Source organism: Vespa mandarinia, chromosome 11 (genome assembly GCF_050613455.1).
Source record: "Vespa mandarinia isolate Hongniang chromosome 11, ASM5061345v1, whole genome shotgun sequence".
NCBI lineage: Eukaryota > Metazoa > Arthropoda > Insecta > Hymenoptera > Vespidae > Vespa > Vespa mandarinia.
The window spans coordinates 306,484-330,922 of NC_140820.1; the positions used below are offsets into that span (position 1 = coordinate 306,484).

The window sequence follows — 24,439 nt, forward strand, 5'->3', positions numbered from 1 at the left end:
TTTACAATTAAACGTACTATATGCGCCAGCATGAATGGAAGGGATATACATTCGAAGTGATTTAAAAAGCTCATAGATTTCGCCGTCGACGGAAAAAAGATCCGCTGTATAATCGAGCGTGAGATAAGTCCTCGAGGAAATGATATAAAATGAAATTCTCTTTCTTTCGGCGAATTGGAGATCGGTTTTCTCGGAAATCCGATAAAAAGAAGAACCGCAAATGCAAATCCTTCGGAATAATAACACTAACGCGCGTAGATTCTCGAATCTCTTTGCTCACCCTTTTAAATATCGACACCAGATTCGATATCCGATCGAGAAAGAGTTCCACGCGGGTGGATTGGGACATCGAAGTCAAATAACGCATCCCACTTTCGATCGGTCAATAAAACTCGTTCGCTCGTAAACCAAGTTACAAACCAAAGGAAATAATCTATGTATAAGAGAAAGGAAGAAAAAAAGTTAATCCATCGTGCAGCACGTTGAACGTAACTTTAATCTTTTGGCTTTTCATTAAATTAACGCACGAAAGGAACTTTTGCGTATTTATTGCTCTCTCTCTCTCTCTCTCTCTCTCTCTCTCTCTCTCTCGTTCGTAGAGTTTCCAAAGTGATCGAACAAAATCATTGATACAATGGTTCCAATTGATATTCAAATTTTTTATATCGACGATCAATTAACATATAATTTTTTCGTCTTATCGGCCCTGAATAGAAAAGATCTATCTATTATTCTATTTTTCGCGCTTGCCTTTCCTCCTCGCAAAGCTACCTATCATCGTTCTTATTAGACAGAGCGAACGAGACTATAAAAACGTGATTATCATTGAAAACGTCATTATCATTGAAATCGCATTAATGAGAAGGGTTCATTGTTTATCAAGCTCTCGGCGATTCTATGATGAATCGGTAGAATGAGAGGAGGGAAAATAAAGAAAGTTGTGTCTGTCGCCAAGTGGATTTAGGTGAATAAATTTCTTCCCGTCGCATCCTCGGTCTCGAATGCCTCATTATCAGCCGCAATAACACCATACAAAAGGGGAAGAGAGAGAGAGAAGAGGAAGAGACTGTAAAATACGATGAAGAGACTTCAAATTTAAGGTCGATAAATACGATTAATAAATGCAATCTATTAGTAAAATACTTATTAAACGTTGCATGGTTGGCCGTAGAAATTTCATTCGATTGAATTTTAATAATACGTGCAACTTCTTGGATGAGTTCGAAACGGTTAAGCTAATTGCAATGGGGTAATGAATTCTCTCAGTGAGAGAAATAACCGGGAAATTAAATCGACTCAGTGAGTTGGAAACATCGAGTTTTGCTGTACTTTCTACCTCGTCTTTCAACTTCGTCTATTCTTCCTTCTTCTCCAATATCGTGCACTTTATCATAATACTTTTTAAGCACGAACACGAAGGACACATAGTACTTTCAACGACTTAGTAATACGTTTCACATTGAAATATATTCGAGTCTACGATTGATTAGTATTATAATTATCCTGACGATATGCAACATTTTCTACTGAATCGTTAACGTTGCCCCTAGTTGATAGATAACCCCTTCGCGCGTATGTATTAAAAAGAATCTCGAGGAAAGTTTCTTACCGACAGATGGCGCTCGCTATCAACATTATCGACAAAGTATGGGGTAAGATCCACTTACAGGGGCAAAATTTTATATATGTATAAACGATTAGAGAAAAATTATAAACGAATAGTATGACACCAGAGAAGAAATATATATATATATATATATTTTCTTTTTTCTTGCTTTTTTTACTTTGAATATAGTCGAAGAAATAAGGTTAAATATAGTAGCATGGATAGAAAAAAGGGATAAGCGAGATTATTAAGAAACATTAAGCATTCACACGTACGATCCTCTTAGATCTCGTTCTTCGTTGTTCTTCATTATTTCCCATCGTATTCCGAGCCACGCGCGCATGCAAAAAAAAGACGTCGTTAGGGCATTAAAGAATCGTCGTTACTCGTGACAAAGTAAAAAATTACTATTAATACACAATTATTCGAAGGGCGCACGTATAATCGAATTATGAATCAGTTTGCAAAAAAAGTATCGTTATTGCGAAGAATGAAGAGAAAAGAGAATGAAGGAAAATCAAAAAGTTTGCGAGGCGAAAAGAAAAGTATAATCTCGTAAGCTCGGCACGGGCTAAGTGTGGCCATCGTTTGAGAAAAGCTTCATTGAGAAAGGGGCCATACACGTACATAAAAACATTATTTCGGCCATTCTTCCAGCCCCTGTCTTTTGGCCCCCTTTTCTTCCATCAACGCCCGAAACCACCGTAACAAATTAGGTAGAGGCATACACGTGCGACGTGCGACGTGCGACGTGCGACGTGCGACGTGCAAAAGGAAACGGCGCGTACGACGCGTCACTAATGTATGGCACGACAACGAAACATGCTACCCACGACTCGATGGAGGCTTTCTTGCGGTACCAATGAAATTTCACGGCTATGAGCCTGTGAAATGGAGCGAGAGATGAGAAGCGATAAGGAGGACGATAAAAACCACAAGAAAAACAACGACGACATCGTCGTCGTCGATTGGAATGAGACACGTTTCGACATATTCAAAAAAAAAAAAAGAAAAAAAAAAAATATATATATATATATCGTCTTTTGCCAAAATATAAAATAACCATTGCTTCCAATGTAATACATTCGTAGAAATAAAAAAATCTTGTAATCACTTACGTTTAGGTTCTACCATAGTTGGATCCGGTAAAGTAGTAGTTACAACTTCTCGATTTTGACCGTCGCTAAAATTCTTCACAAACTGCCAATCTTCTCTCAATTTCTTTAACTTTTCCTACAATGCAAAAATTGTATTAAAAACAATGCTTAAGCTCATCGTTATTAGCACTAGGCGTTATTAAACTCACTTGAAGTTCAATGGATATTGGTTGTTTGGCCGCTTCACACTCCTTTTCCAAATTGGTATAATTCTCCAAAACGTCTTTTACTTCCATCTCGCGATCCACGACATTAAGCTAAAGACACCATCAAAACGAATAATACTTTTGTAATATTATTTCTTTTGTTTTCTCTCCAACGTTCTCAAACACGCGCAATTAATAAACTTACCCTAATATTATCAACTACTTCGGTTCGCTCGTTCTGCGGCAGCTCCTGCGCGATATTTAATCTCGTACGGACCTCCATAATCCATGTCATTACGGTGTCCAAACAGCTGATATATTTCTTTAAAGAAGTAAGCTTACTTTCGACATATTCACGATGGCTCGAAAGATTCGATTTTGCCTAATAAGGAAGAATATGATAAATCGATGGATAAACCATAAACTGACTATTAGAATCGACTATACCTTATCCATATCGGCTAAAAGTTTACCATACACATCTTCCCCTCGATGATTACTTTGCTGATTCATAAGCACCTGCGTATCCCTTTTCCGCGAAGAAAGTTCTTCTTCTCTCGCCTTAAAAATAATTTTCACGCGTAAAACGATCGATATTTAATATACACGTTATAATTAATAAAACGAGACAAATATGAAGAAACTACGCGCATCGGAACGTGCATACGTAAGATAAACAGGAGTGAGAGTTTAATGCTATTTATATCTTGGCACACTTTCGCCTGCGCAGTCAAGTCATGAAATTTGGCGATATTATTAGGACGCATCGTAGTTCTTTTAATTGTAATACAACATGAAATTGCATCGTTGTTGGAGAAAACGTCAAACATTTCATTACGGAATTGCAACGAACTTATCCATTTTCCCGTATTTCTATTTAACGATTTAACGATTATTAGTCGGTGAAAGATAATAATCGTCGTTACGTACCTTAATCAAGGACAATCTTATTGAAAGGGACGTCTCGTCCGATGGATTAGCCATAGATAGTAGCAACGAATTCACTTGCTCTATTATGTGATAAGTAGCCTTTGTAATCCTACTCTCGCTTGAGACCTTTCTTTCCATTGCCAAGTTTCTTCAAAATAGATCAATTTTGTCAGTACGATTGATAAGAATGTTTAATGAAATAATTGCAATTGGCGCGAACACGTTTAAACGAAGGCAACATTGCCCATTTCGCTAAAGAGGCAGAGATAAATAAGAACGATAAAATGATTCAAGCTATTTTGTCCGTCTGCCGAAAAAACATTGAAAAAAAAATCCTACGTGTCAACGTGGATTTTTATCGAAATTACGTCGATATATGTGCACGTATGAATATATGAAAATATTCGTAGGATCTAAATGAAAAATTATTTATTTCTTATTCCTCGCAGATTTATTGGGCGAATGAAAAAGCGGTTTGAAAGGAAAAACCTGTTGCGTCGTACCTTTCTTTGTATGCATTGATTTCAGCCAATAAACGATGCCATTTATGTTTGATATTCTCGATCGTATTATGCAACTCTGCAACATCCTCGGAAGAGGCTCGACTCGATATATCCGCATACGAAGCATTGATGTTGTTTTTGGTTCTTTGCATGCGCGAAACTTCTTGCTCTAGCTCAAACATTTTCGCTTTCGATATCTTGGAATAGGGGAGCGAAAGTAATTTTTTTAATGCGTCCTCGCTTTTTTCCAACCACTCGGAAAAGGCGCGACACATATTTTGAAGTTCGTTCCATGTTTCGAAGCATTTACTCCAACGATTATATCTCTCGATATAACGTTCGTTGATGCTACTCCAATCGCCGTACAATTTTTCGATCAAACACTTAACATGCTCCACCTGCTCCTTTTTCGATTGGCGAGCAATGCTTTCCGACGCAGTACTCAATTCGTCCAAGTTCGTTTTGAGTATATTTATCGCGTTATTTATCTTCTTTAAACACTCTTCTTGATTGCCAAATAATTCGTAGTCCTTGCCATTCAATGGAGCAGAGTTTAAAGATCTCGACACGGTCGACATTGCATCTTTTATTTTGTTGGCTCTCGCTATAATATTTTGAGGATTGGGTCCTCCTACGTCCTGAGAAGAAAAAAAGACACATCATGGTTAGTATTATACGCCGTGACGATACACGATCAACGTAACACGAAACACTTCATTATCGTATACCTACCAATTCCACCTTCTTATCGGTCACGTGCTTATCCTTATCCTTGCTACCACTGTATCTTTTAAATTGCGAACTAATCTCTTGCCACTTGCTGTTGATGTTATAACGAGTGGTTTCGGAAAATGCAACGTTGAATCGTTTCAGTTCTACGCTGAGCTCGTTAAACTTATGAATCAATTCTTGCTTCGCATCAAACTCGACGGTGAACGATTCGAGCTGTCCCTCGTAATTATTAGCCTCTTCTAATTTTTGTGGTACGTCTCTGAACCACTCCTCGAACTCAACGAGTATTCTATTGTATTGTCTCAATATTTCCTCGGCTCTTTGAGCTTGGTTACGCCGTGACTCGGTTTCCGTCATCACCTGATGCCACTTGCTTCTTAATTTATCTTGAAGTTCGTTATTTATTTTCTCTGCGCGTACAGGATCCAGCGTATGGACCGTCATAATTAAACCGTCACCCTTGCTAATCAATGCCGCGGCGTCGGGAGCAAGCATACTAATTTCGCCCTTAAGTGTCTGCAATTCGTTCGATGAGTAACTTAAATACGATCAAATTTTACTTTGATCATCAAAGTTTTAATATAGAAACGAACCTCAAGACGTTTCGTAGGATCCTTTTCATTGCTGATACTAGTAATAGTCATCAAAATGACGTCCATTCTGTTCAACATCAATTGCGCCGATCGTTCGAATTCCAAAATTCTTTTTTCTAAATTAGCTCTAGATGAATTTGAAAAATTACTGTACGACCTTTTCTCACCGTAAGCTCTCTGCTGTTCCGTTTTCTGTTGCAATACATGTTGCGAGTTTTCGAGCTTTATCTAACAAAAAAGAAAATGTTTATTATATAAAATGAGAATGTATCGTTGAATGAAAATGATGTGAAAAAGGATATCATCTTTGAGAGTTAAATCGTATTAGTCAACCTGGAAAACGTCATTGATTAAGGGAGAAGAGGAAGAGCTAACGTAAATCATTATGCGATAGTATTATTTCTGGCCTAACGATACACGCGTCACATTTTTTTTCTGCCAAAACTTAAAAATTTCTCTTTTGCCGACCATTAAAATTACCTTGTCCAAGAGGTGCTCAACATGCTCTCCCAAATTAGGATCTTCTCCTTCGGAACTAGAACTAGCTACATCGATTTCTGTATCGTCGGAAAATATCAATGCATCGTCCGTCTCCTTGTCGCTCCCGTAGAAGCTTTCGCAATCCTCTAGCGTATCGTCTTTCGAGAAACTCTTAACGCGCTTTAACAAAGGAGACTTTTTGTATAGCCTCTCTAGATCGTAAGTCGGCGCTCTCGTTGCTGTCTCCTCTCGTTCATCCTTCTTTTTAATCGTATTCTCGTGAAAATCGGCCATTTTATTATTTTCATTTTTTCTCAAAATCGAACAATTGGTCTTTTTGTCGTCTAGAATCAAATATTCCGCGACACTTTCCTTATCCCTCAAGGAACGACTAGCCACCGTTGTTTCCATCTTGTGCGATTTATTATCCGATACGTGCCTCGGACTTTGCACGCGATCCTTGATTCTAGATTCTAAAGTATTGTGAACATTCGACGTAGTCAAATTACTCTCGTCATTCGTATCCAATTTAAGGGTAAGCTTTTTAACGTTCCACACGTTGCATGGCTCGGCGACCGATATCTTCTTCTTCAAAATCGGTATCAGTTCTTTCTTCCTACCAACGATCCCGGTACTCATACCTATCGCCGTAGATACTTTATCTCTGCTCTCTCTATCCTCCGTATCCGTGTCTATAGATTCGGGCTCCGTCTCGGTATCTTCGACAATTTCTACCCTTTCCACGGCTAATGGTATAAGACCTACGCTGACATTAGCGCTCGGTAAAATGACATGATCCTCGGGAGACGCTACCGATTTGACTATTTCCATTTCTTTCACTTCTACGATACGAAAAGGATTCGATTGTACGTTCGACGCATGAAATGGTTTCGATTCCGTAGCAGTCAACGTATTGGTGGACACTTTAAAGAACAAGGTACTATTTTTCGACAAGAAAAATTCTTCCTCGTCTGGCGTACATGTTTGCGCCATGTCGCAGGACAAGAAACGAGTATCGCGCATATCGTCGATGCGTACGCTTTGAGGCTGAGAAGTTTGCACGACGTCGGGTATCGAGCTCATGTCCAATTTACGTCTAACAGCTTTGTTAACGTCTACGATTCTAGTTTTCACCTTGTCCGACTTTGCTGAAGATTTTCTACTTCGATGCGGGATCTCGATGGGCGAACTTTCGGGCGTCCTAATGATCGCACATTGATTGTCATCGAATGCTGGATTAAGATAACCGATTCCGTATACTTCGTTGTTCTCATCCAATAAACTTTTTTCCTTTTTAACTAAATATACCGAAGTCTGTTCCGATTTCCTAGATAACTTTTCATTCCCGTAATTGTCTCTCCCCTTATTATTGTTCTTCTTACTTCTCATTAATAAATTCTCTTTCATTTTGTAGATCCGTTCCTGTGAAAATATGATACGTAAAATGGTTTCATCGAGAGATGACGGTTAGATGTAGTAGCATGTTAATGAAGTGATAATATCAAGCATGACCAAGTGTAGGAAGCGACAATGCGTTTCATTGTGCAAGTGTAAAGCCGAAATCCTTGCGTTTATCCATCACCGATGCAAGAATCTATATGTTCACTTTCATAATCTCTTTTATCGTAGTCTTTCTTGAAGCTTCTTCGTGAAATATAAAAGTCCTGATAGAAGGGGAGAGACAATATATGTATATATATATATATATATACACATACGCGCGCACACACACACGCACGCACACACGCACACACGCGCACACAGACACATACACATATACAGAGAAAGAGAGAGAAAGAGAGAGAGAGAGAGAGAGAGAGAGAGAGAGAGAGAGAGAGAGAGAGAGAGAGAGAGAGAGAGAGAGAGAGAGAGAGAGGAAATAATGATGGCAAATACGTGTAATATTGTCCATTCACCAAAGAATTGTACAAAGGATTGTACAAATCGCGTGATACATTATTTACATAGGCGGAGCCACCTCTTGGACGGTACGACATTAAGCGACTTGATACATATGTATTTGCATACGATCAAACAAAAATTATTACAATGTCGATTAAAGATCTTATATACAATATACGAAAGAAAGATCGAAATATAAATCGTGATCGAAATGAAACGTAAGATACGCATAAATGTTCTAACCTATAGCATAATATACGTTTGTCTGATACGAAAAAGTCTTTGAACGATAGTACGCAAGCCAAGTTATCCTTTCATCCTACATACGTATGGGGGTTCTACTACTAGTGATAATATAGAGGTTTATGAATATTAATCGGAAAAATTCTTTAAAAAAGATATACGTAATGGTACTATGAAGCACAAGCATTACATATACCAAACGTTAAAAAGTGTATAAAGCAAAGGTACAAGCCATGAGTGAATAAGCAGTGCATGATAAACGTTCAAATTCAAAATTCTAGATAAGAGATTATATCATTGTACCGTATCATAATTATAATATAATATATCACATACTTGGATTTTATTAGAAATTTCTTCCCACTTATCACATACTTCAGCTATTTTCGGGTAAAAGGCGTAACGTTGAAGTTGACTAACTTTAGGCTTGGCTTCTATTATTTCACTTTGTATAGCCTAATGGAATACAAGAGAATTGTATAATTCCAATCATATTAAACAAGTGTACACGTGATTTACCTTGCATTGTTCGAAGTGGTATTCCGTCAATTGTTCCATTGGGATCGCGTCTAATCTATTTAATTTCTCTTCAGCTTGTAACAACCACGCCTTTATCTCGTCGACATTTGGTTCCTCCTTACGCGAAACAAATAATTAGACTAGGGTACAAGATTAGGGTACAAGATTAATGTCATAAAAAAACAAACATATACCTCTGAACTATTGCAAAGACGTAATCTTCTCTCTGTATTCGCTAATTTAACCAAAACGTCCGATAATTTTTCCTTCAGTTGCTCAAGATACGAAGAATCGCAGAGCTTTAAGAACTCGTCCTGCGATCTTAACAATTTATCTTTCACGACATTCAATTTTGGTATAACCTCTGTCAGAGTTTCCTAAAGAAGCGTAGACAATAATTCATCAAATCATCCCGATAAGCAATTATTCGAATACCAGCTTTTATAATTATTCCGTATATTTTCAATCCCATACCCGGACGTATATCGCATTAACAGGTAGATCAGGCATATTCTTTTGTGCATCCAATTCCTTGTTGATACTATCCAGTGATATATTCATGTAGGACAAACTTTTATATATATCACGAGACAAATCTAACGCTGTTTCTAATATCGACTTTGACTCGGTTATCTGTAGTCCAAGCTATAACAATGGCAAAAGTAAGTATTCGGTTTCAATTATGGAATAAATCTACAAGTAATTGATTATACGTGTGTGTGTATGTATGTATATATATATATATATATATATATATACACACATACACACACACACACGCATACGCGCGCACACACCTTGTTATACAATTCTTTTAAAGTGTCAATTTTTTTCGAAAACTTCTCCGGTTCACTGACACTTCTCTCTTCGACTAATTTTCTACCAGCAACTATAATATTCTCGATCTCGCTTTTAATTTCGCTTAAAGTTTGATAAAATCTCTGCAAAACGAAATATGACTTTACAATTTCTAAACTGACTACTCTAGAAGAAACATTTAAACCGATGAACGAGTAATGATCATGTTACCAGGCAATGTTTGAGTTGTCCTTCGATAACTTCCGGATCTTCCGATGATAATTCCAACAGACACGTTGCCTCTTCTATACCTCGAAGTTCTCTCAAAGCTCGAGAAAGTCTAGGTTCCAAATTGGTGGAACAACGAAAACGTTGAAACTTTTTCTGAATTTCGGAGAATTTTTGCTCAATCAGAGTCATTTGTTCTTCGAGTCTGTGCGCAGCCTCCTCTTTACCGGACGATTTATACGTTTCAATTTGCACCGTCATTTCCTTAACCGTAGCACTTTGATGTTCCATTTCTTGCATCAATTTCTGCGAGAATGTTACGAGTAGACATATAAAATTGACGCTCGATACTTAGCAATTCTCTTTGTAACGCGTTAACGGGTCTTGTTGGTATTGTATAAAACTAACGAACCTATCTTAACTATAACGAGGCACAACAACTTTGGCTGAAAATAATCGTAACGACATGCTATCTATGAGTAAAATCGTCCGTAAAATTTGATACACGTACATAAGTATTGCGTAACATGTATGTATTAAATTTGAAGCATTAAAGGAGATCGTGATATCTTGTTAAAACACACCTTTTCGATTAGCGGGGAGGGGAGAAAATGTAACATAGTCAGATTTGATTTGAACGTGATACGAAACATATCGAATAATATCACATAAAACGTATAAAAAAGAAACAAGATAGAACTAACAGACCTGATAATCATGTGGCAAATCATCGGCAGTGAGATCGCAGTCAAGGCGTGCAGTTAGTACAGAGTCTACTTGCGTTAGGGAGTGCTGAAGAGCAAGAATTCGCCCTTCCGATTGTTGCGCTTGCTTCACCGATCCTTCCAACAGCTTGGCTCGCTGACCTGCCTACTCAAAAGAAAATTCTATCTTTCTGTTTAACTTAGAAGAAGCTGATCTAATTATTTTCAAGTTTTTCGTTATTACGAGGATCAATCAATTATTTTCTTAACATAAAACAACGATATCTCTCATTCGTACATACATATTATTCCATGCGATTGTACGTACTCATATTCGATATGAATTCATATACGAGCTAAATTTTGTTTACAACACAATTTCCTTGCACATATTTTCCAAGCTTTTTTTCAACGTATACAATTCATTGAATTACTATGAACCTCCGATGATATTGATCGTCAGGCGCATATGTATCGGAAAAGATAGAAAAAGAAAAAGAAAGAGACATACCTGTCCGTTTAGATTTTCCCAACGATTTGTTAAAGCCTCTACATCCGTTTGTATAGACTGTGTCATGATGTTACTATCGATGAGTTGCTTACCAATTTCTTGAAGTTTTTCTTGTCTAGACTCTGGATGATTTCTTATATAATTTTCCAAATCCTTTTAACAAACGTTTATAATTATTATAACGCTCCAATTTGAGGATAAATAGATTATATTAGACAATTGTAAAATTCATTGAAACTCACGTCAAGCTCCTCCGAGATTTCCTCCGCGTCGGCGGCACACTTGGTCGATTTTTTTAATCTTTTCTCCAACTTATCCAACCAGTCACTCTCCTGAGCAACCAAGGCACGAAATTCTCCGTACTCGTGTGTAGCATTCTGCAGGTGTCTATAGCGCTCATAAATACGATCCGTGACGTCCGTCCAACGAGCATTTAAGAAAGTGAACCGCCTTCCTAGTTCTTTCACGGAGGAACCTTCCGAGCTTAGAAGTTTATCGTTTCCCATTTCATTTAAATTTCTAAATTCTTCTACCCGTTTATCGATCTTGTCTTTTAACGTCTGATATCGGCCACGAACTTGAAAAAGTTCAACCGACGAAGTTATTTTAATGTCACCTGGTATATCTTTCTCCAAGTCCGATAACCACTTGGTAAAGTCATCGATACCGTTTACAATCTGATCATTTAAAATGATTTCAAAGATTAATGTAACACAAGAGTAGATGTTATCAACGAGCAAAGGAAAGCTAAGGGATCAGATCAACTCACCTCGTCGTTCTTCTTCAAAGCGGCTTCGTATTTATCAATCAAACTTTTAACATCGTCCGTAACCGCGTTCCACTTGCACGAAATATCTTCAACTTTGTTATTCAATACACTGGCAAAGTTAGGCTCCGAGTTTTCAAGCAACTTATTCGTAGATATCTGAAGAGCCTCTACTTTCGGTTTCGTTTCGTCTATTTCTCGAGAAAAAGCCCGTAACTGTTCCAATTTATATTCCGTCATTTTGATGTCGTTCAAATCAATGTTTTTCGATATTTCTTCGAGATGCGCCATCGACTTGTCGAGCCAGTTTTCAAGTATACTAAGCTCCTTGTCAAACGTCTCTAACAATTTTATATCTACGAAACATGTTATAACATATGTTACAATATAGGTCGAAATATCTACAATTTTATGAATGGACATCGGTACTTATAGTTTTGACTACCTCTTAAAAGATTTTGTTGTCTTTCTTCCAATATTATAGGAATATCGCTCCATTTTGTATTAAGATCTTGCAACTCGTTTCTCAATATTTGCGCTTGAGAATCATCGTTCGTTTTCGTTATTAGCTCATGACCGGTTGAATTTACGTAATCAAACGTATCTTGATAATTTTTCAAAGTATTATCAAGATCTTGAAATTTCTTAACTTGTTCTTCCATAGTCTTTTTGTCAGATATAATCGTATGTTCGGATAATAATACACCTTCGATATTGTTGACGAACGTTATAAGATTCGTAATAGATTCGGTATATTTCTTTGGTGGTATTTTTTCAATCTTATCAGTTATTTCGTTAAGCCGATCGGACAATCTAACATTTAATATACTTGCGTGAATAAATAAAAAGATATCCCAATAATAAAATAACATTTACTCACAATTTCTGCACTTTTTCCCAATCAGAGAACAACGTTTTCGTGTCGGCCTCTAATTTATTACTTTCATCTACTACCGATTGATTCTTCTCTAAGAGTTCTTTGGCTTTGTCAACTAATTTTTTAACACGCTCGTCGTGAGATTTCATCGATTTCATTTTTACCTAAATAAATTGACAAAAACACGATGAAAAATATATAAACGATTTTAAACGAATAGATGAAATCTTAGAGAACATAAACTACGCTCCCTCCTTACCCTGAAAATATCTATTTGATTATTCGCTTTATTCGTCTCGAACCATTTGGTATAACTATCTAACATCATATTTAAGCTATCCAACTCGTTACGAAATTTCTTTATTTCCTCCAAGTAAGCTATGCGATTTCTTATTTCTTGTAGCCGATTACTCGTTGCCGACCAGCAATGTTGTATATCTTCTAATTTCTTTTTCGCGTCCTCGCTCGATTCATTCGTATTTTCCAGTTCTTCCACGAGCCTTTTTCCCAACTCGAGAACCTTATCGTATTCGCTTTTGTGAACCTCTATGTCTGCCAATGTATCCTCGTAAACGACTTTCTTCTCGTCGACGCTCAATTCGTCGAAAACGCCCTCGGATCGGCCAATCTCCAAATCGATGTAATCGAGCCATTTGTAAAGCCCAAGAAGCGCAGATTCAAATTCGTGTTTCGTTGTATTATCTAAACGTCGTTTTTTCATATCGCTCTGAGGTGTCGACTAAAGTAACAAAGCTAATGAGAACGATCTTATATTAACGAGATAGAACGAACTTTGATTATTTTTCTCTAAGACGTACCGTTGCGGCGATCTCTTCTTTATAAGCGATACTCGTTACCGTCTCCGACATCCATTCGTTACTACTGATAATAGTCGTGTCCCTCTCAGACTTTAAATCGAATTCAAAACCGGAGCTAGTGATCTAAACGCGTTATAAAAGGAAAAAAACAACACGTATTTACGTTATATTCCATCGAAATCGGAGAGCAACGTAGAACGATTTTTGCGCTAAACGTAGCTACACCTATTAATTAAAATTAAATAATATCTGCTCGGAGATACTCATTGCAATAATTAAGCATCGATGACTATACGATTACTACAAGACACACAAAAATTTAAAAAAAAAAAAAAAAAAACAGCCTCTAAACCACAATAATTTTATTATAAATGCAATACAAAAATCCGATTTATATTTTTTAGATCAACGGTTACGTGAAATTCTCGCTTTGCTCAAGTGCAAAAGTGACGGTTATACAAGATATTGATTACATCGTTCACAAATATTTTCTTCTACACAAAATAACAAACAAGCAAGTTCCATTTTAACGTCCGACCATCATGAAGGATCAAAATATATCATTTCGATTACAGTGTGCATCATGTAGATCGTCCTAAATGGCTCCACGACATAAGAATATAATAAAAAAAATATTAATATCAATAAGTTAAAATAAGGCAAAAAAAATCGTTTGCGTATACTTTCTAAGATGAAATAAATATCGCAAAGGTTGGATCATATAATAATAATAACAACAACAACAATAGTAATAATAATGATAATGATGATGAAAAAAGAATGAATCAAATTGACTGTTTAATTGTAATATTCTGCAGATGTATTCTTTACCCTTTGGCTCTGAACTTCCATAATTTGTCCAACAGCGTCCCATCGATCCTGCAAATTCTCGATTTTTTCTAACATATTGACGCTATCGGGAGAAGATCCTTGATTATCCAACTCTAGCATGGACTCTTGCAAGGATATTACTTTCTTTTGATTTAGATCCATCTCCATTTTTAATATTTGCAATTTTCTTATTCTCTCTAGTACCTCGCCGATCTCACTAGCTGGATTAGCTTCCATTTGCTTGAGCGTAATCTCCGTTTCATTTAACCAAGCAACTAACTTTTTATGATCATCGATAATAGTTTGCCAGAGCAAAGAGAGAGACTGAAGTCGTTGACGTCTCTCCTCTTTCCATTGACAAATGTGAGCCCATCGTTCTCCTAGAGCCGATAATTGATCTTCCATTTCCGTATAGACTGCCTCCGAGTTTTCTTCGTCCACGACAACCACGATATTTCTCATACTATCTACGACATCCTGTTGCGCCTTTATATCCTGTTCTAATTCATTCAATCGCTTTATCTGTTCATCTAGACTAGATTGATTCAATTCGATCGCAGCCATTAAAGAAATTCTATCTTCGGTTTTCGTCAACCACTGTCTCAGTGCATCGATCTGCGCCTGCTGCATTTGCATCAAGACCTATATCGGAAGATCGTGTTATATAAAAAAAAAAAAAAAAAAAAAAAAAAAGAAAAAATCTAGAATCAACGTTAATGGGAAATCCAAACCTCATGGATTCTGGTCTGCGTGTCCATCGCTCTCATTCGAAGTCCCTCCCATCGCGAATTGAGGAGCGACATTTGAACGCGTACCTCGTGCTCTTCGTCCTTGTGCAAACCACCCTCCGCTAACAATCTCGCACCTTCCTCCAAAACGGCACCGACGCCATCTTGATGCCCCGTCAATTCTATCAAAAAGGCTTCGTGATCGTGAAACTGTTGCTTCAACGTTTCCAAACTCGTTCCGAGTTCTGGCGCGTGATTCAACTTATCCTCGGCCTCTAACAGCCATGTTAAAACTTCTTCGAGAGCGACCTGATAACCGCCGAGTTCAACTGAAACGTTCGTCGCTAGACTCATCGGACGTGACGTTGGCATTCCAAAAGTTGACAAAGACAATGTGTTCTACAATGGAGATAAATTCAAACTAATCGTTTCTCCTGACAGGAGCCCGCAAATCGCGTTTTCTTAGGCATACCTCCGCGCCTGGTGTCGTCGCAGGGCTATTATCACTCGCGATCGATAGATCCAAATCACCGGCATCGTCTCCGGATTGAGTTAAACATTGAAACAGGCACATAACGTACATCATTATTGATTTCTTGTCCGGTACCGACGTATTGACATCTATAATTTACGATTAAAAGAAGAGAAAGATTCACATATATATACACATATATATATATATATATACGTATATACGTATATATGTATATATATATATATATATATATATACATACACACACACACATACGCATACACACATTAGTGAGGAACGTAGATACCTTCGGGGTCCAAAAGTCGTTCTATCCTAAGGTGTTCTTCGGCGAAACGGAAAGCGTGGTCTAACCTGGCATTGGGATGCTTTCGGGATATAGAGTTGAAATCGAACAAGTGCGGTTTGCATCGATGTAAAAGTGCATTGAACGCTAGTCCATCGGACCAAGAAGTTGTAAAATTCTTTATGTCGACGCCAGGATAACTCTAAAAGCGAGACAACATGTCTATGATATATCAATCGAAGTACCACGATCCGTACGTTCGAATGATATTTTACCTGAGAGTTTTGTCGGCACCAAGCGAGAAGAGTTTTTTCTAAATTCGTTTGTTGCAATTCCGTCATCAAGTCTTTCAGATGATAATGTACCTAGGTAAATATTTTAGTTAAGCAAGGAAAAGTTCGCCTAGAATTGCGAAATTTGATAACAGTAACGACATACCTGCCAATGTAAAATAATACTCCATACTAAACCAAGTGACAACTTTGGATTACCGTCTACGATATCATTGCTACTAATATTTACAAGCTTCACCTAAAACACAATTGCAACGACGGCAATTATTTGTCAAATTCTTCCAACGCTCGTGTTAATTAACTTACATTGTTCTGTTCGAGGATTTGCAATGCTTTATTAACATTATTAAGATGGTGTACCCGCATACGACCGCGTTCTCTTTTCTGAAAACAATGGTGCGCATATATTAATGATATAAATTTATTTATTCTGTCATATCGTCCCAAAGTCGAAAGATCTTTTAATCTTATCTTCTTTTTTTAAGGATACGCATAAAGATAAGACTGAAATGCATTCCTTGATCCTTTTCTAAAACACGATGCGCTAACCGTTAGAGCGCATCTACCACGAGACAATAAGATCAGCTATGCCACGCTTCTTATGTTTACTCACGCAATTGAATGGAGAGAAACGACTAGCGCGTACAGTCGGTTAGGAAAATTTTCCTATTCTAATTAATAAGACGATTTGTTGGCGTCTATCGGTACATATGGAGAATCACCAGTTATTACGGCTGTGCTAACAAGTACAGAATATTATAAATAATCTATACGAAGACGTGGATTATTATCCGCGAGCGAACGATTTCAGGTTTAACTTGAAATTACTGGCCTCTGGTCTGGATCCACGTGCGTACTATACACCTGCGAGGTAGTAGTAAACACCTGCATGAACTAGAAAAAGATACAGGACGGCACGTATCTTTCTTTTCTCTTTTTTTGTTCTCTTCTTTGTTTCTCCTCTTTGTTTCTCCTCTTTGTTTCTCCTCTTACGAGTACGCATAAGGATTAATAAACAAGTGTCTTTGATGGACGGAACTCATCTCCCTTGTAACCCTACATGAAAGTAATTAAACGTGCCAGCGAACGTCGGGATAATAATCGTCGAGGCACGGATAGTCATTTACGATAAGAGAAACGAGGCGAAAGCAAATAAATCCAAAAGGCATGGAGAAAAAGAGAATGATTTATCATGAGAAAAAGGCTACGTATGTAGGTATTTCAGTCGGTGATACGTGCATCGGAACCGAACGTCGTGTTGGCACGAACGGTGAGGTGAAACGATTCTTTCACGGACAGGTAATACAATCGATGTACTTACGTAAACTTTCGACGTGAGTACCTCCAGGAGGGACAGAAGCCGGTTTCCATCTCTTAAATCGACGAACAGGTCGGATATCGGTTCGTGGTGATTCTGAAAAATAAAAAGAAATATGTAATTCAAGGTCTCTTATTTTCACCGAGTCAAGTACGTATTGACAAGTTGCATTTGTTCACGATCGATCAAAGAAAATTGTACACGTAGAAAAATATTTGGGAAAAAAGTAAAATCCACGTCTTTCCTTCGACGTTATAATTACAAAATAGAGAAAGAACGTGTCTCTCACTCTCTCTCTCTCTCTCTCTCTCTCTCTCTCTCTCTTCTGCACATCGATCGCGGTCTAGGCAGTAATTCACGAATTATAATTCTTAATTCGCGATAGTAAGATTATCACGTGACTTTCAGAAGCAACATTTGATTTTCAATCTTTTCAGATTACGGCAGTGGCGTTGGCGGCCTTGATAAACGAGGCCAACAACCAGTCGCTAGTTACTGCGTGCACGATGTTAATTAAGAAAAGAAAAATCATTCTGAAAGAAGATGCTCTTCCGACGAAATGATCTAAATCTTGGATTTTTTCAACGATCATCCACTCAAATCGTTCCTTATGTTTCAATCTAATCGAAAATTAAAGTTTTGAGAAAATACCCACCTTCAAGAGCTGCGAGTTGATCCATTTCGTAAAGGTTTTCTTCTGCACGTCTTCTCGTTCATCTGAAAGAAATATTCGACGTGTCATCATGAATATTCACTTTAGATAATATCAAATAATAAAAAAGATATCGACTTAACGAGATCGACGAAAAACCAACGTTTTTCCCGGTGGATAAAACACGCAGTTGTCAATAATGGAAAAAGTTTTAATCATCCGGAACGAAAGTTAGACCCTAACACGCGTTGAGTTGATTGTAAACTTCGTATCTCGGCAACCATTTGTCAAGAATTCTAACTGCAACGAGAGCAAGCCGTGCTTCGTTGTAGATAAATACCGTCGTATATAGGTATACATCGTATATATACGTATGTATATACGTCGCTGCGACGACTTATCGAGATAATTATGATCGTATTTCGAGAGTACTCGTCTTATTAAAGTAACGTTCATCGAACTCGGATAAAACGATATCAAACTAACTATTATCGTCGATGCGAGAAACGTCGAAATTCATTAAAATGTTCATTTTATCGCGGAATTATTATTACCAACACCAATAGGCCCGATTCGTCATCTTCGAATTGACACTCGTTGACCCTGCTGCGGTTCGCAGCAATAAACTCACCGATCGGTTTAAATCGTACTTTTATTCGAATAGAGAGGCGAAAAATATGGCCACCTGCACGTACGAGAATAGGATATCATTCGTTAGTCAATAGATTATCGTTTTTATTTAATAGGACCGAAGGAGGTTCGATGTCACGAAGATCTCGCGGAGAATTGCCATGCAAGGGATACAAACGGCTCGTTAAATATGTAAATGTAAACGCATTCGCAAATAGAATAGAACGTGCCTTCAACGATCTACGACGTCCACGATATAAAACGACCACCGTCGTATTCTTTTCCTAACGCAGGAAAAGAATTTTCCAGGTAAATTACCCGCGGCCGATCTTAACGATATCTTGTACGATAGAACGATAAGATTATTCGTTGAAAGAAAATCGCACAGGTGCCAACGCAGCTCCACCGCATCGGGGAGCTGATAACTTCCGCATTCAGATTAAGGTTGAATCGCGTGAACGACGCGCGAACGCCACTCTCTGACTTTCTGCTAAATCTAAGCGATCATCGCAAACGAGATGCTTCTCTCGTTGAGAGGCGATAATCCGTCAAAAAGAAAAAAAAAGAAAAAAAAGGAAACTATCTATTTCGATTTCATATTGTTCTCCATTAAAAGACAAATTACGACGTAAGGCTTTATATGGTAATTAAATTAGATGAACATTAATAGATTTTCCTTAATCTAATCCCTAATGGTATCGAGAATGTTATGCATGCGGTTATGCAAAAACAATTATGTTACTTTCAAAAGTAATTCGATTATTTTACATATCCCAAAATATGTACGTGTGACCGACGAACTGCTGCTATTTCCTAGAACGTATTCTTCTTTTCCTTCTCTTTACTCGATTCCTATTCGTTTAATCGGTTCGCGTTACATCAGCGACTGTATCGTTTACTATATGCTACCGCATTAGTATTATATCGCATTCATTCACGTTATTACCACGGGAGAAGTGGTAACTAGAATGCTGCAGGTACTACATACATACGCAAAGACTTTGAACTTAGGCGGTATAGTATAAGTTCCTTTGGCGATCCTACGTTGGAACGGTGGAACATACAAAGTATCGCGTTTCATTAGACGATCCTGATAAAACTCTATATAAACATTTTCTACCTTATGTATGATCTCGGAATAATTGAAATTAACTCTCTGGTAACGATACCGAGAACATCTTTATCAGGCACGATATTAACGATCGTGTAAAAGCTATCGGTAGGTGTTTAAACGAGTTTCAAGGAATTATTCGTTATACGTTATACTTTAAATCTTTATGATTTAAAGTCTAAACCGGCAGAATCGGGGACGGAACAGGTATGTTGCTCGGGTATGTATACCTAATGGAATTGGATCGATCTGACAAAGAATCACATGCCACACCTATCGATCCTGCAGCCATCTAAATGCGAGCTATTTCGTCGATCCGACGACCTACGTGTTGCTTTATCCTTTCCATGACTTTGGCTAAAAGGAGATGGGCATGATGTCAGTATATTGTGTTACATCATCGATCGTAAATCCGGCATGTGACATGCATGCTCTTTATAAACGATGCTTATTTTTACGCTTCGTGATTAAAATCCAATCGATATCACCTTTTATCGAAATTACATATATCGATCCAATTATTAAAAGTAATTGACCTCCCGAAAAATATATTTTATATCGCTTTTATTATAAAAAATGTTTTATCACTTTCCTCAAAGAGATATCCAACGTATATAAAAATGATCTAAAGTACAAATAAACAATTTACTCAATAAAACCTTCATGCTAGAAGATTACAGGAATTCTTTTCTCGAGTTACGGAAAGCATTATGGAAAAGCACGAGAAATTCAAAGACAAGTAATATCGTTTCTTAGCTTCCCTTACGTAATATTTCGTCGTTTGAATATTACCTTTTGCGATATGTTATTAATTATACTCGTTAGTCGTTATAAAGTATAAATATTACAAGTAACGTAGGAATAGTATCGGAATCAAACTCTTTCCAAACACTTACGACAATTATTTCAATGATAATTCTAGAAAACGTTAAACGATAAATCATATTCGTAAATCTGTCCGAATAAATGATAGGTAAAACGATAGGTAACTTAAAATAATGTATAAAAATAATTTTACATCAACGATAAATCTTACGTTTCTTTCCATGTCCCTTATTACGTGTGAATTATCGTTTGTGTAACGCTCGTACATTGACCGTTCTCCTTGACATATGCATTTCACGTGTCACGAGAACAAAAGGTTTACAGATAAGATAAACCGGACTGTCGTTTAAAGTAAAACTTCCTCTCATTGCGAACGTAGAAAAATTTTAACGTAAACGGTAAAACGCCATCTTGAAAAATTCACTCAGCGAATCGGCGCGAAGAAAATAGCGTTTGAATTTTCTGAAAAAGAAATGGCGCTAGAATATGAAAATTTAGCGCGAGAACTTAGGTTATGCCGTTATCGGCAGAACTGAGAAGGCAAGAATAAGCGAGTTCTTGATAATATATTGGTAAACACAGCTAACAGACGTAACTTACTTATCCAACGTTCGACATATTCGAGTAGAGGACAAATCGAGTAACAAATACATAAGACGCTTTCTGTATTCCGTTGGTTAGATGAAAATCGTGTTTCTCATCTGTCGATGATGAATCGTCGTCGAGAAAGGCACTTTTATAGGAACTGGTGTGATCACGGCACGACGTCATTTATGGTCGCGTTATAAATTAATTCTAAGAAGAAATTAAAGAGTATGGAATAGAAGCAACGTACCTATATAGACGACTTCCATCTTGAGATGCAGACGAAAGTGGCCATCCACGGCCACTTGGTACGATCGACGACGTGTAACGGGCCTATCCGGTGTCAGCGTCGATCGAAACGTTACCACGACGAAAATCGATTTCTTCGTAGTAGCGAGTATAAGTGTGAGAAAAGAGTTGCTCGAAGATCGTCCTGAAAAGGCGAGCAAAAATCGAAAGTCGGTTGACGCGCGACAAGTACTCAGACGACACTTGTTGATTCCGCACTGTCAAGTACACGCGGGGATACGACGATCGTCTACGGTGCACACGTCCGTCTAGATATAATACGCGCGCGGTAACACTGCATCCGCACACGCCGCTCTTGTGTTCGGACTTGCGCACGCGTGCACACACACGCGCGATACACCGCACACGTGCGCACACGCACGATACACACGACTTTCTTTCCTCTCTCTCTCTCTCTCTCTCCCTCTTCTCCTCTTTCTTGCTTTGTCACTATCGTCGTCCTTTCTTCTCCGACCGCTATTCCTTCTCCCTCTTTGCGTTCCGCTTCCTCTTCTTCTTCTGCTCCCACTCCTCCTCCTCCTCCTCTCCTCCACCTCTTTGCTTTCTCCTTTTGCTCAGGACCAACGTCGTGGCCGAAATTCGTCAAACGCGACGCCTCTCGACATCGCGATACTTCCTTTCGATGGAAAGAACAACAATTTTCAAGAAACAAAGCACAAAAGTTTCAAAGAGACAGAAATAAGCTGTTTAAAAATCGTCGTAGAAGAAAACGTACGTCCTTGCCGTTTAGAAAAAGCAAAAAACGCGAATGAACGTCGTCAGGCTCGTACTAACAATAACACACGCCACGAGAGCCATCAGCGAACTGGCAACTACAGCAATAAGTAAGGCCCAACTTCCCCCTCCACTTTTGTCTCCTTCTCGCTTCTCCACGTACGCAATCATTTCTTTGCTTCACACGTAGTACCACTAGTTTACTAGAATGTGATTCGTTGCGAGCATTAATCTTCTTCTTTTCAACCAATAGCATTGGGCCTTTTCTCTCGATGCGATTGGTGGGACCAGTCGCGTCTTCGTAGCGGGAATGTGTAAACCTATCACAAAGCATTATCCAATTGTTAAAATAATACGAATTTTTATAAAACGATTAAGTAAATAATAAAATATTTACGAAAGAAATAACGCGCATGTAAAACAATCGATCTACGGGTCAGTCGATTTGCAAATGGAACTTCGATCGATACGACCTATGAATATAGATGTATATTAATATGTTTATCCTTACGATAATGTAGTTGATTTGCTATTGAAAAATTGAATCTCTAAATGTTCGATATGTCGAATTAGTAATTGCCAAGAGGCTTCGTGAAGTTCTATTGTATAGATTTTAAGGCCCCATGTGTCGCAAGTAACCAGGGATACAGAAATGCGACGGAGCGAAACCTAACCATATACAGGTAGACACAGGCCCAAATGGTGTTTACAATGGCATACATCTATATGAAAAAGGAAGACATGTGACATTTTATTACGTCATAGCACAATACAAATATTCTATTTTATCATGGAATAATATTTAAATATTCCTAATACATTTTAGATATAGATAAAAGTATAGGTTAACACACAAGTTGTCTATCATTAAAAAGTTATTTAATTAATTATATATTATATTATATTATATTATATTATATTATATTATATTATATTATATTATATTATATTACTTTTAGATTTATTCGTTGAAAAAAGAAGATGTTTTTAGAAACTTTGACATTCACGTAGTTTAATATCATACTTAATCACGATCGTCTGGCACTATCAAACAATTATAAAAAAACAATTATCGATATTTATAAATATCGATAAAATATATGGAGAATATTTTTTATATTAATTTTCTTACGTTAATCTTTTATTAATTATGTTTGACACTAATGAAACGCACACATTCACGAAAAATTAAAAATTTATTATTTTATAATTTATAACTTTTTACTTTTATCGAGTTCAAAGGAATGTAATTGTGCGCATGCGTCAATTTCTCTAGATATCGAATGATCGACTGTAGTATACCATACAGTATCAAAGCACGTTTCGAGAATATAAGTTGAGGTTAGCTTTCGTATTTGTTAGAAAAATGTATCTAATGTATTATTTAAATGAAAATGGGGATCGTATATATACGTTAAAAGTAAGAACATATATTTTATAATAATATTCTATATTAACTAAATTATATTGTAGTAATAATTAGATCATTTAAACTTTCTGTATACATTTATTTTACAGAAACTTGATCCAAATGGAAAACCGACTATGTCTGCACATCCTGGTAACATTTAGAGTAATATTTTTTTTATAAATTTTTATTGTATCTACATAATTTCTTAAATTTCCAGCTAGGTTCTCTCCAGAAGACAAATACTCGAGAGAACGAATTACGTTAAAGAGAAGATATGGTTTACTTCTAACTCAGGCTGCGATGCCAATTTACTAATCCATTATTTCAAATTAAATAAGATAGATATATATTATTATATTATTAGAAATATGTTCATTATGCGTTTCATCCAGCTTTTGACACATATGGAATGAAAATTTTTTTTAAAGTTTATACCAATAGAAGCAAATATTGCACCGTGTCATTTACAATGTAATATATATCATTGTTTCATACAAATGTCTTTTATTAACGTTTGATATATAGTTTGATATTATATATAAAAAATAAACTTACTTTATCGTACAGCAATTTCAATCAAAAATATGGTAAAACTTTGCTAGAAAACTGTGCCGGTGAAAAAGTGTACATTAAATCAAAACAATTTCATGAGAAAATATAAATAACCGAAACAATATGTGTAATTAGATAATTGAAATAAATCAGAAATACTCGTTTTAGTATCTAATCATATTTGTTATA

General features: G+C 37.0%; 2 protein-coding genes across 7 annotated transcripts in view; one reads left to right on the plus strand and one right to left on the minus strand.

Moving 5' to 3' along the window:
- Positions 1-22,393, minus strand: part of LOC118441359 (dystrophin, isoforms A/C/F/G/H) — a 223,015-nt gene extending 200,622 nt beyond the window's left edge. For 4 of the 6 annotated variants that reach the window (XM_035865630.2, XM_035865632.2, XM_035865628.2 and 1 more), the window contains exons 1-33: positions 21,515-22,393; positions 18,117-18,178; positions 17,465-17,557; positions 16,450-16,527; positions 16,289-16,381; positions 16,126-16,215; positions 15,854-16,052; positions 15,545-15,693; positions 15,076-15,471; positions 14,345-14,986; positions 13,514-13,636; positions 12,955-13,434; positions 12,699-12,859; positions 12,264-12,631; positions 11,822-12,174; positions 11,295-11,729; positions 11,053-11,205; positions 10,546-10,707; positions 9,841-10,143; positions 9,609-9,752; positions 9,286-9,456; positions 9,006-9,188; positions 8,812-8,928; positions 8,629-8,748; positions 6,148-7,569; positions 5,668-5,895; positions 5,075-5,590; positions 4,343-4,980; positions 3,840-3,987; positions 3,357-3,470; positions 3,115-3,291; positions 2,913-3,020; positions 2,725-2,839 (exon numbers count right to left, since the gene is read on the minus strand). In XM_035865630.2, coding sequence (XP_035721523.2) covers positions 2,725-2,839; positions 2,913-3,020; positions 3,115-3,291; positions 3,357-3,470; positions 3,840-3,987; positions 4,343-4,980; positions 5,075-5,590; positions 5,668-5,895; positions 6,148-7,569; positions 8,629-8,748; positions 8,812-8,928; positions 9,006-9,188; positions 9,286-9,456; positions 9,609-9,752; positions 9,841-10,143; positions 10,546-10,707; positions 11,053-11,205; positions 11,295-11,729; positions 11,822-12,174; positions 12,264-12,631; positions 12,699-12,859; positions 12,955-13,434; positions 13,514-13,636; positions 14,345-14,986; positions 15,076-15,471; positions 15,545-15,693; positions 15,854-16,052; positions 16,126-16,215; positions 16,289-16,381; positions 16,450-16,527; positions 17,465-17,557; positions 18,117-18,178; positions 21,515-21,533 — 8,560 coding nt within the window. In that variant the 5' untranslated portion in view covers positions 21,534-22,393. The remainder of the gene's footprint in view (positions 1-2,724; positions 2,840-2,912; positions 3,021-3,114; positions 3,292-3,356; positions 3,471-3,839; positions 3,988-4,342; positions 4,981-5,074; positions 5,591-5,667; positions 5,896-6,147; positions 7,570-8,628; positions 8,749-8,811; positions 8,929-9,005; positions 9,189-9,285; positions 9,457-9,608; positions 9,753-9,840; positions 10,144-10,545; positions 10,708-11,052; positions 11,206-11,294; positions 11,730-11,821; positions 12,175-12,263; positions 12,632-12,698; positions 12,860-12,954; positions 13,435-13,513; positions 13,637-14,344; positions 14,987-15,075; positions 15,472-15,544; positions 15,694-15,853; positions 16,053-16,125; positions 16,216-16,288; positions 16,382-16,449; positions 16,528-17,464; positions 17,558-18,116; positions 18,179-21,514) is intronic. The other 2 variants (XM_085660125.1, XM_035865634.2) reach the window with 1 other exon arrangement.
- A 1,157-nt stretch (positions 22,394-23,550) lies between these two features.
- Nop10 (Nop10 ribonucleoprotein) lies at positions 23,551-24,425 on the plus strand. The gene is made up of 3 exons (XM_035865694.2): positions 23,551-23,707; positions 23,806-23,848; positions 23,916-24,425. Exons 1-3 carry the CDS (start codon positions 23,654-23,656, stop codon positions 24,011-24,013), a joined length of 195 nt encoding a protein of 64 aa, XP_035721587.1. The 5' UTR covers positions 23,551-23,653; the 3' UTR covers positions 24,014-24,425.
- Positions 24,426-24,439: the final 14 nt, after the last annotated feature.

Coding starts and splice junctions, on each gene's coding strand:
- Nop10 (XM_035865694.2), top strand. CDS start 23,654: ATGTATCTAATGTATTATTTAAATGAAAATGGGGATCGTATATATACG. Junction 23,708..23,805: donor ATCGTATATATACGTTAAAA/GTAAGAACATAT, acceptor TTTATTTTACAG/AAACTTGATCCAAATGGAAA. Junction 23,849..23,915: donor GACTATGTCTGCACATCCTG/GTAACATTTAGA, acceptor TTAAATTTCCAG/CTAGGTTCTCTCCAGAAGAC.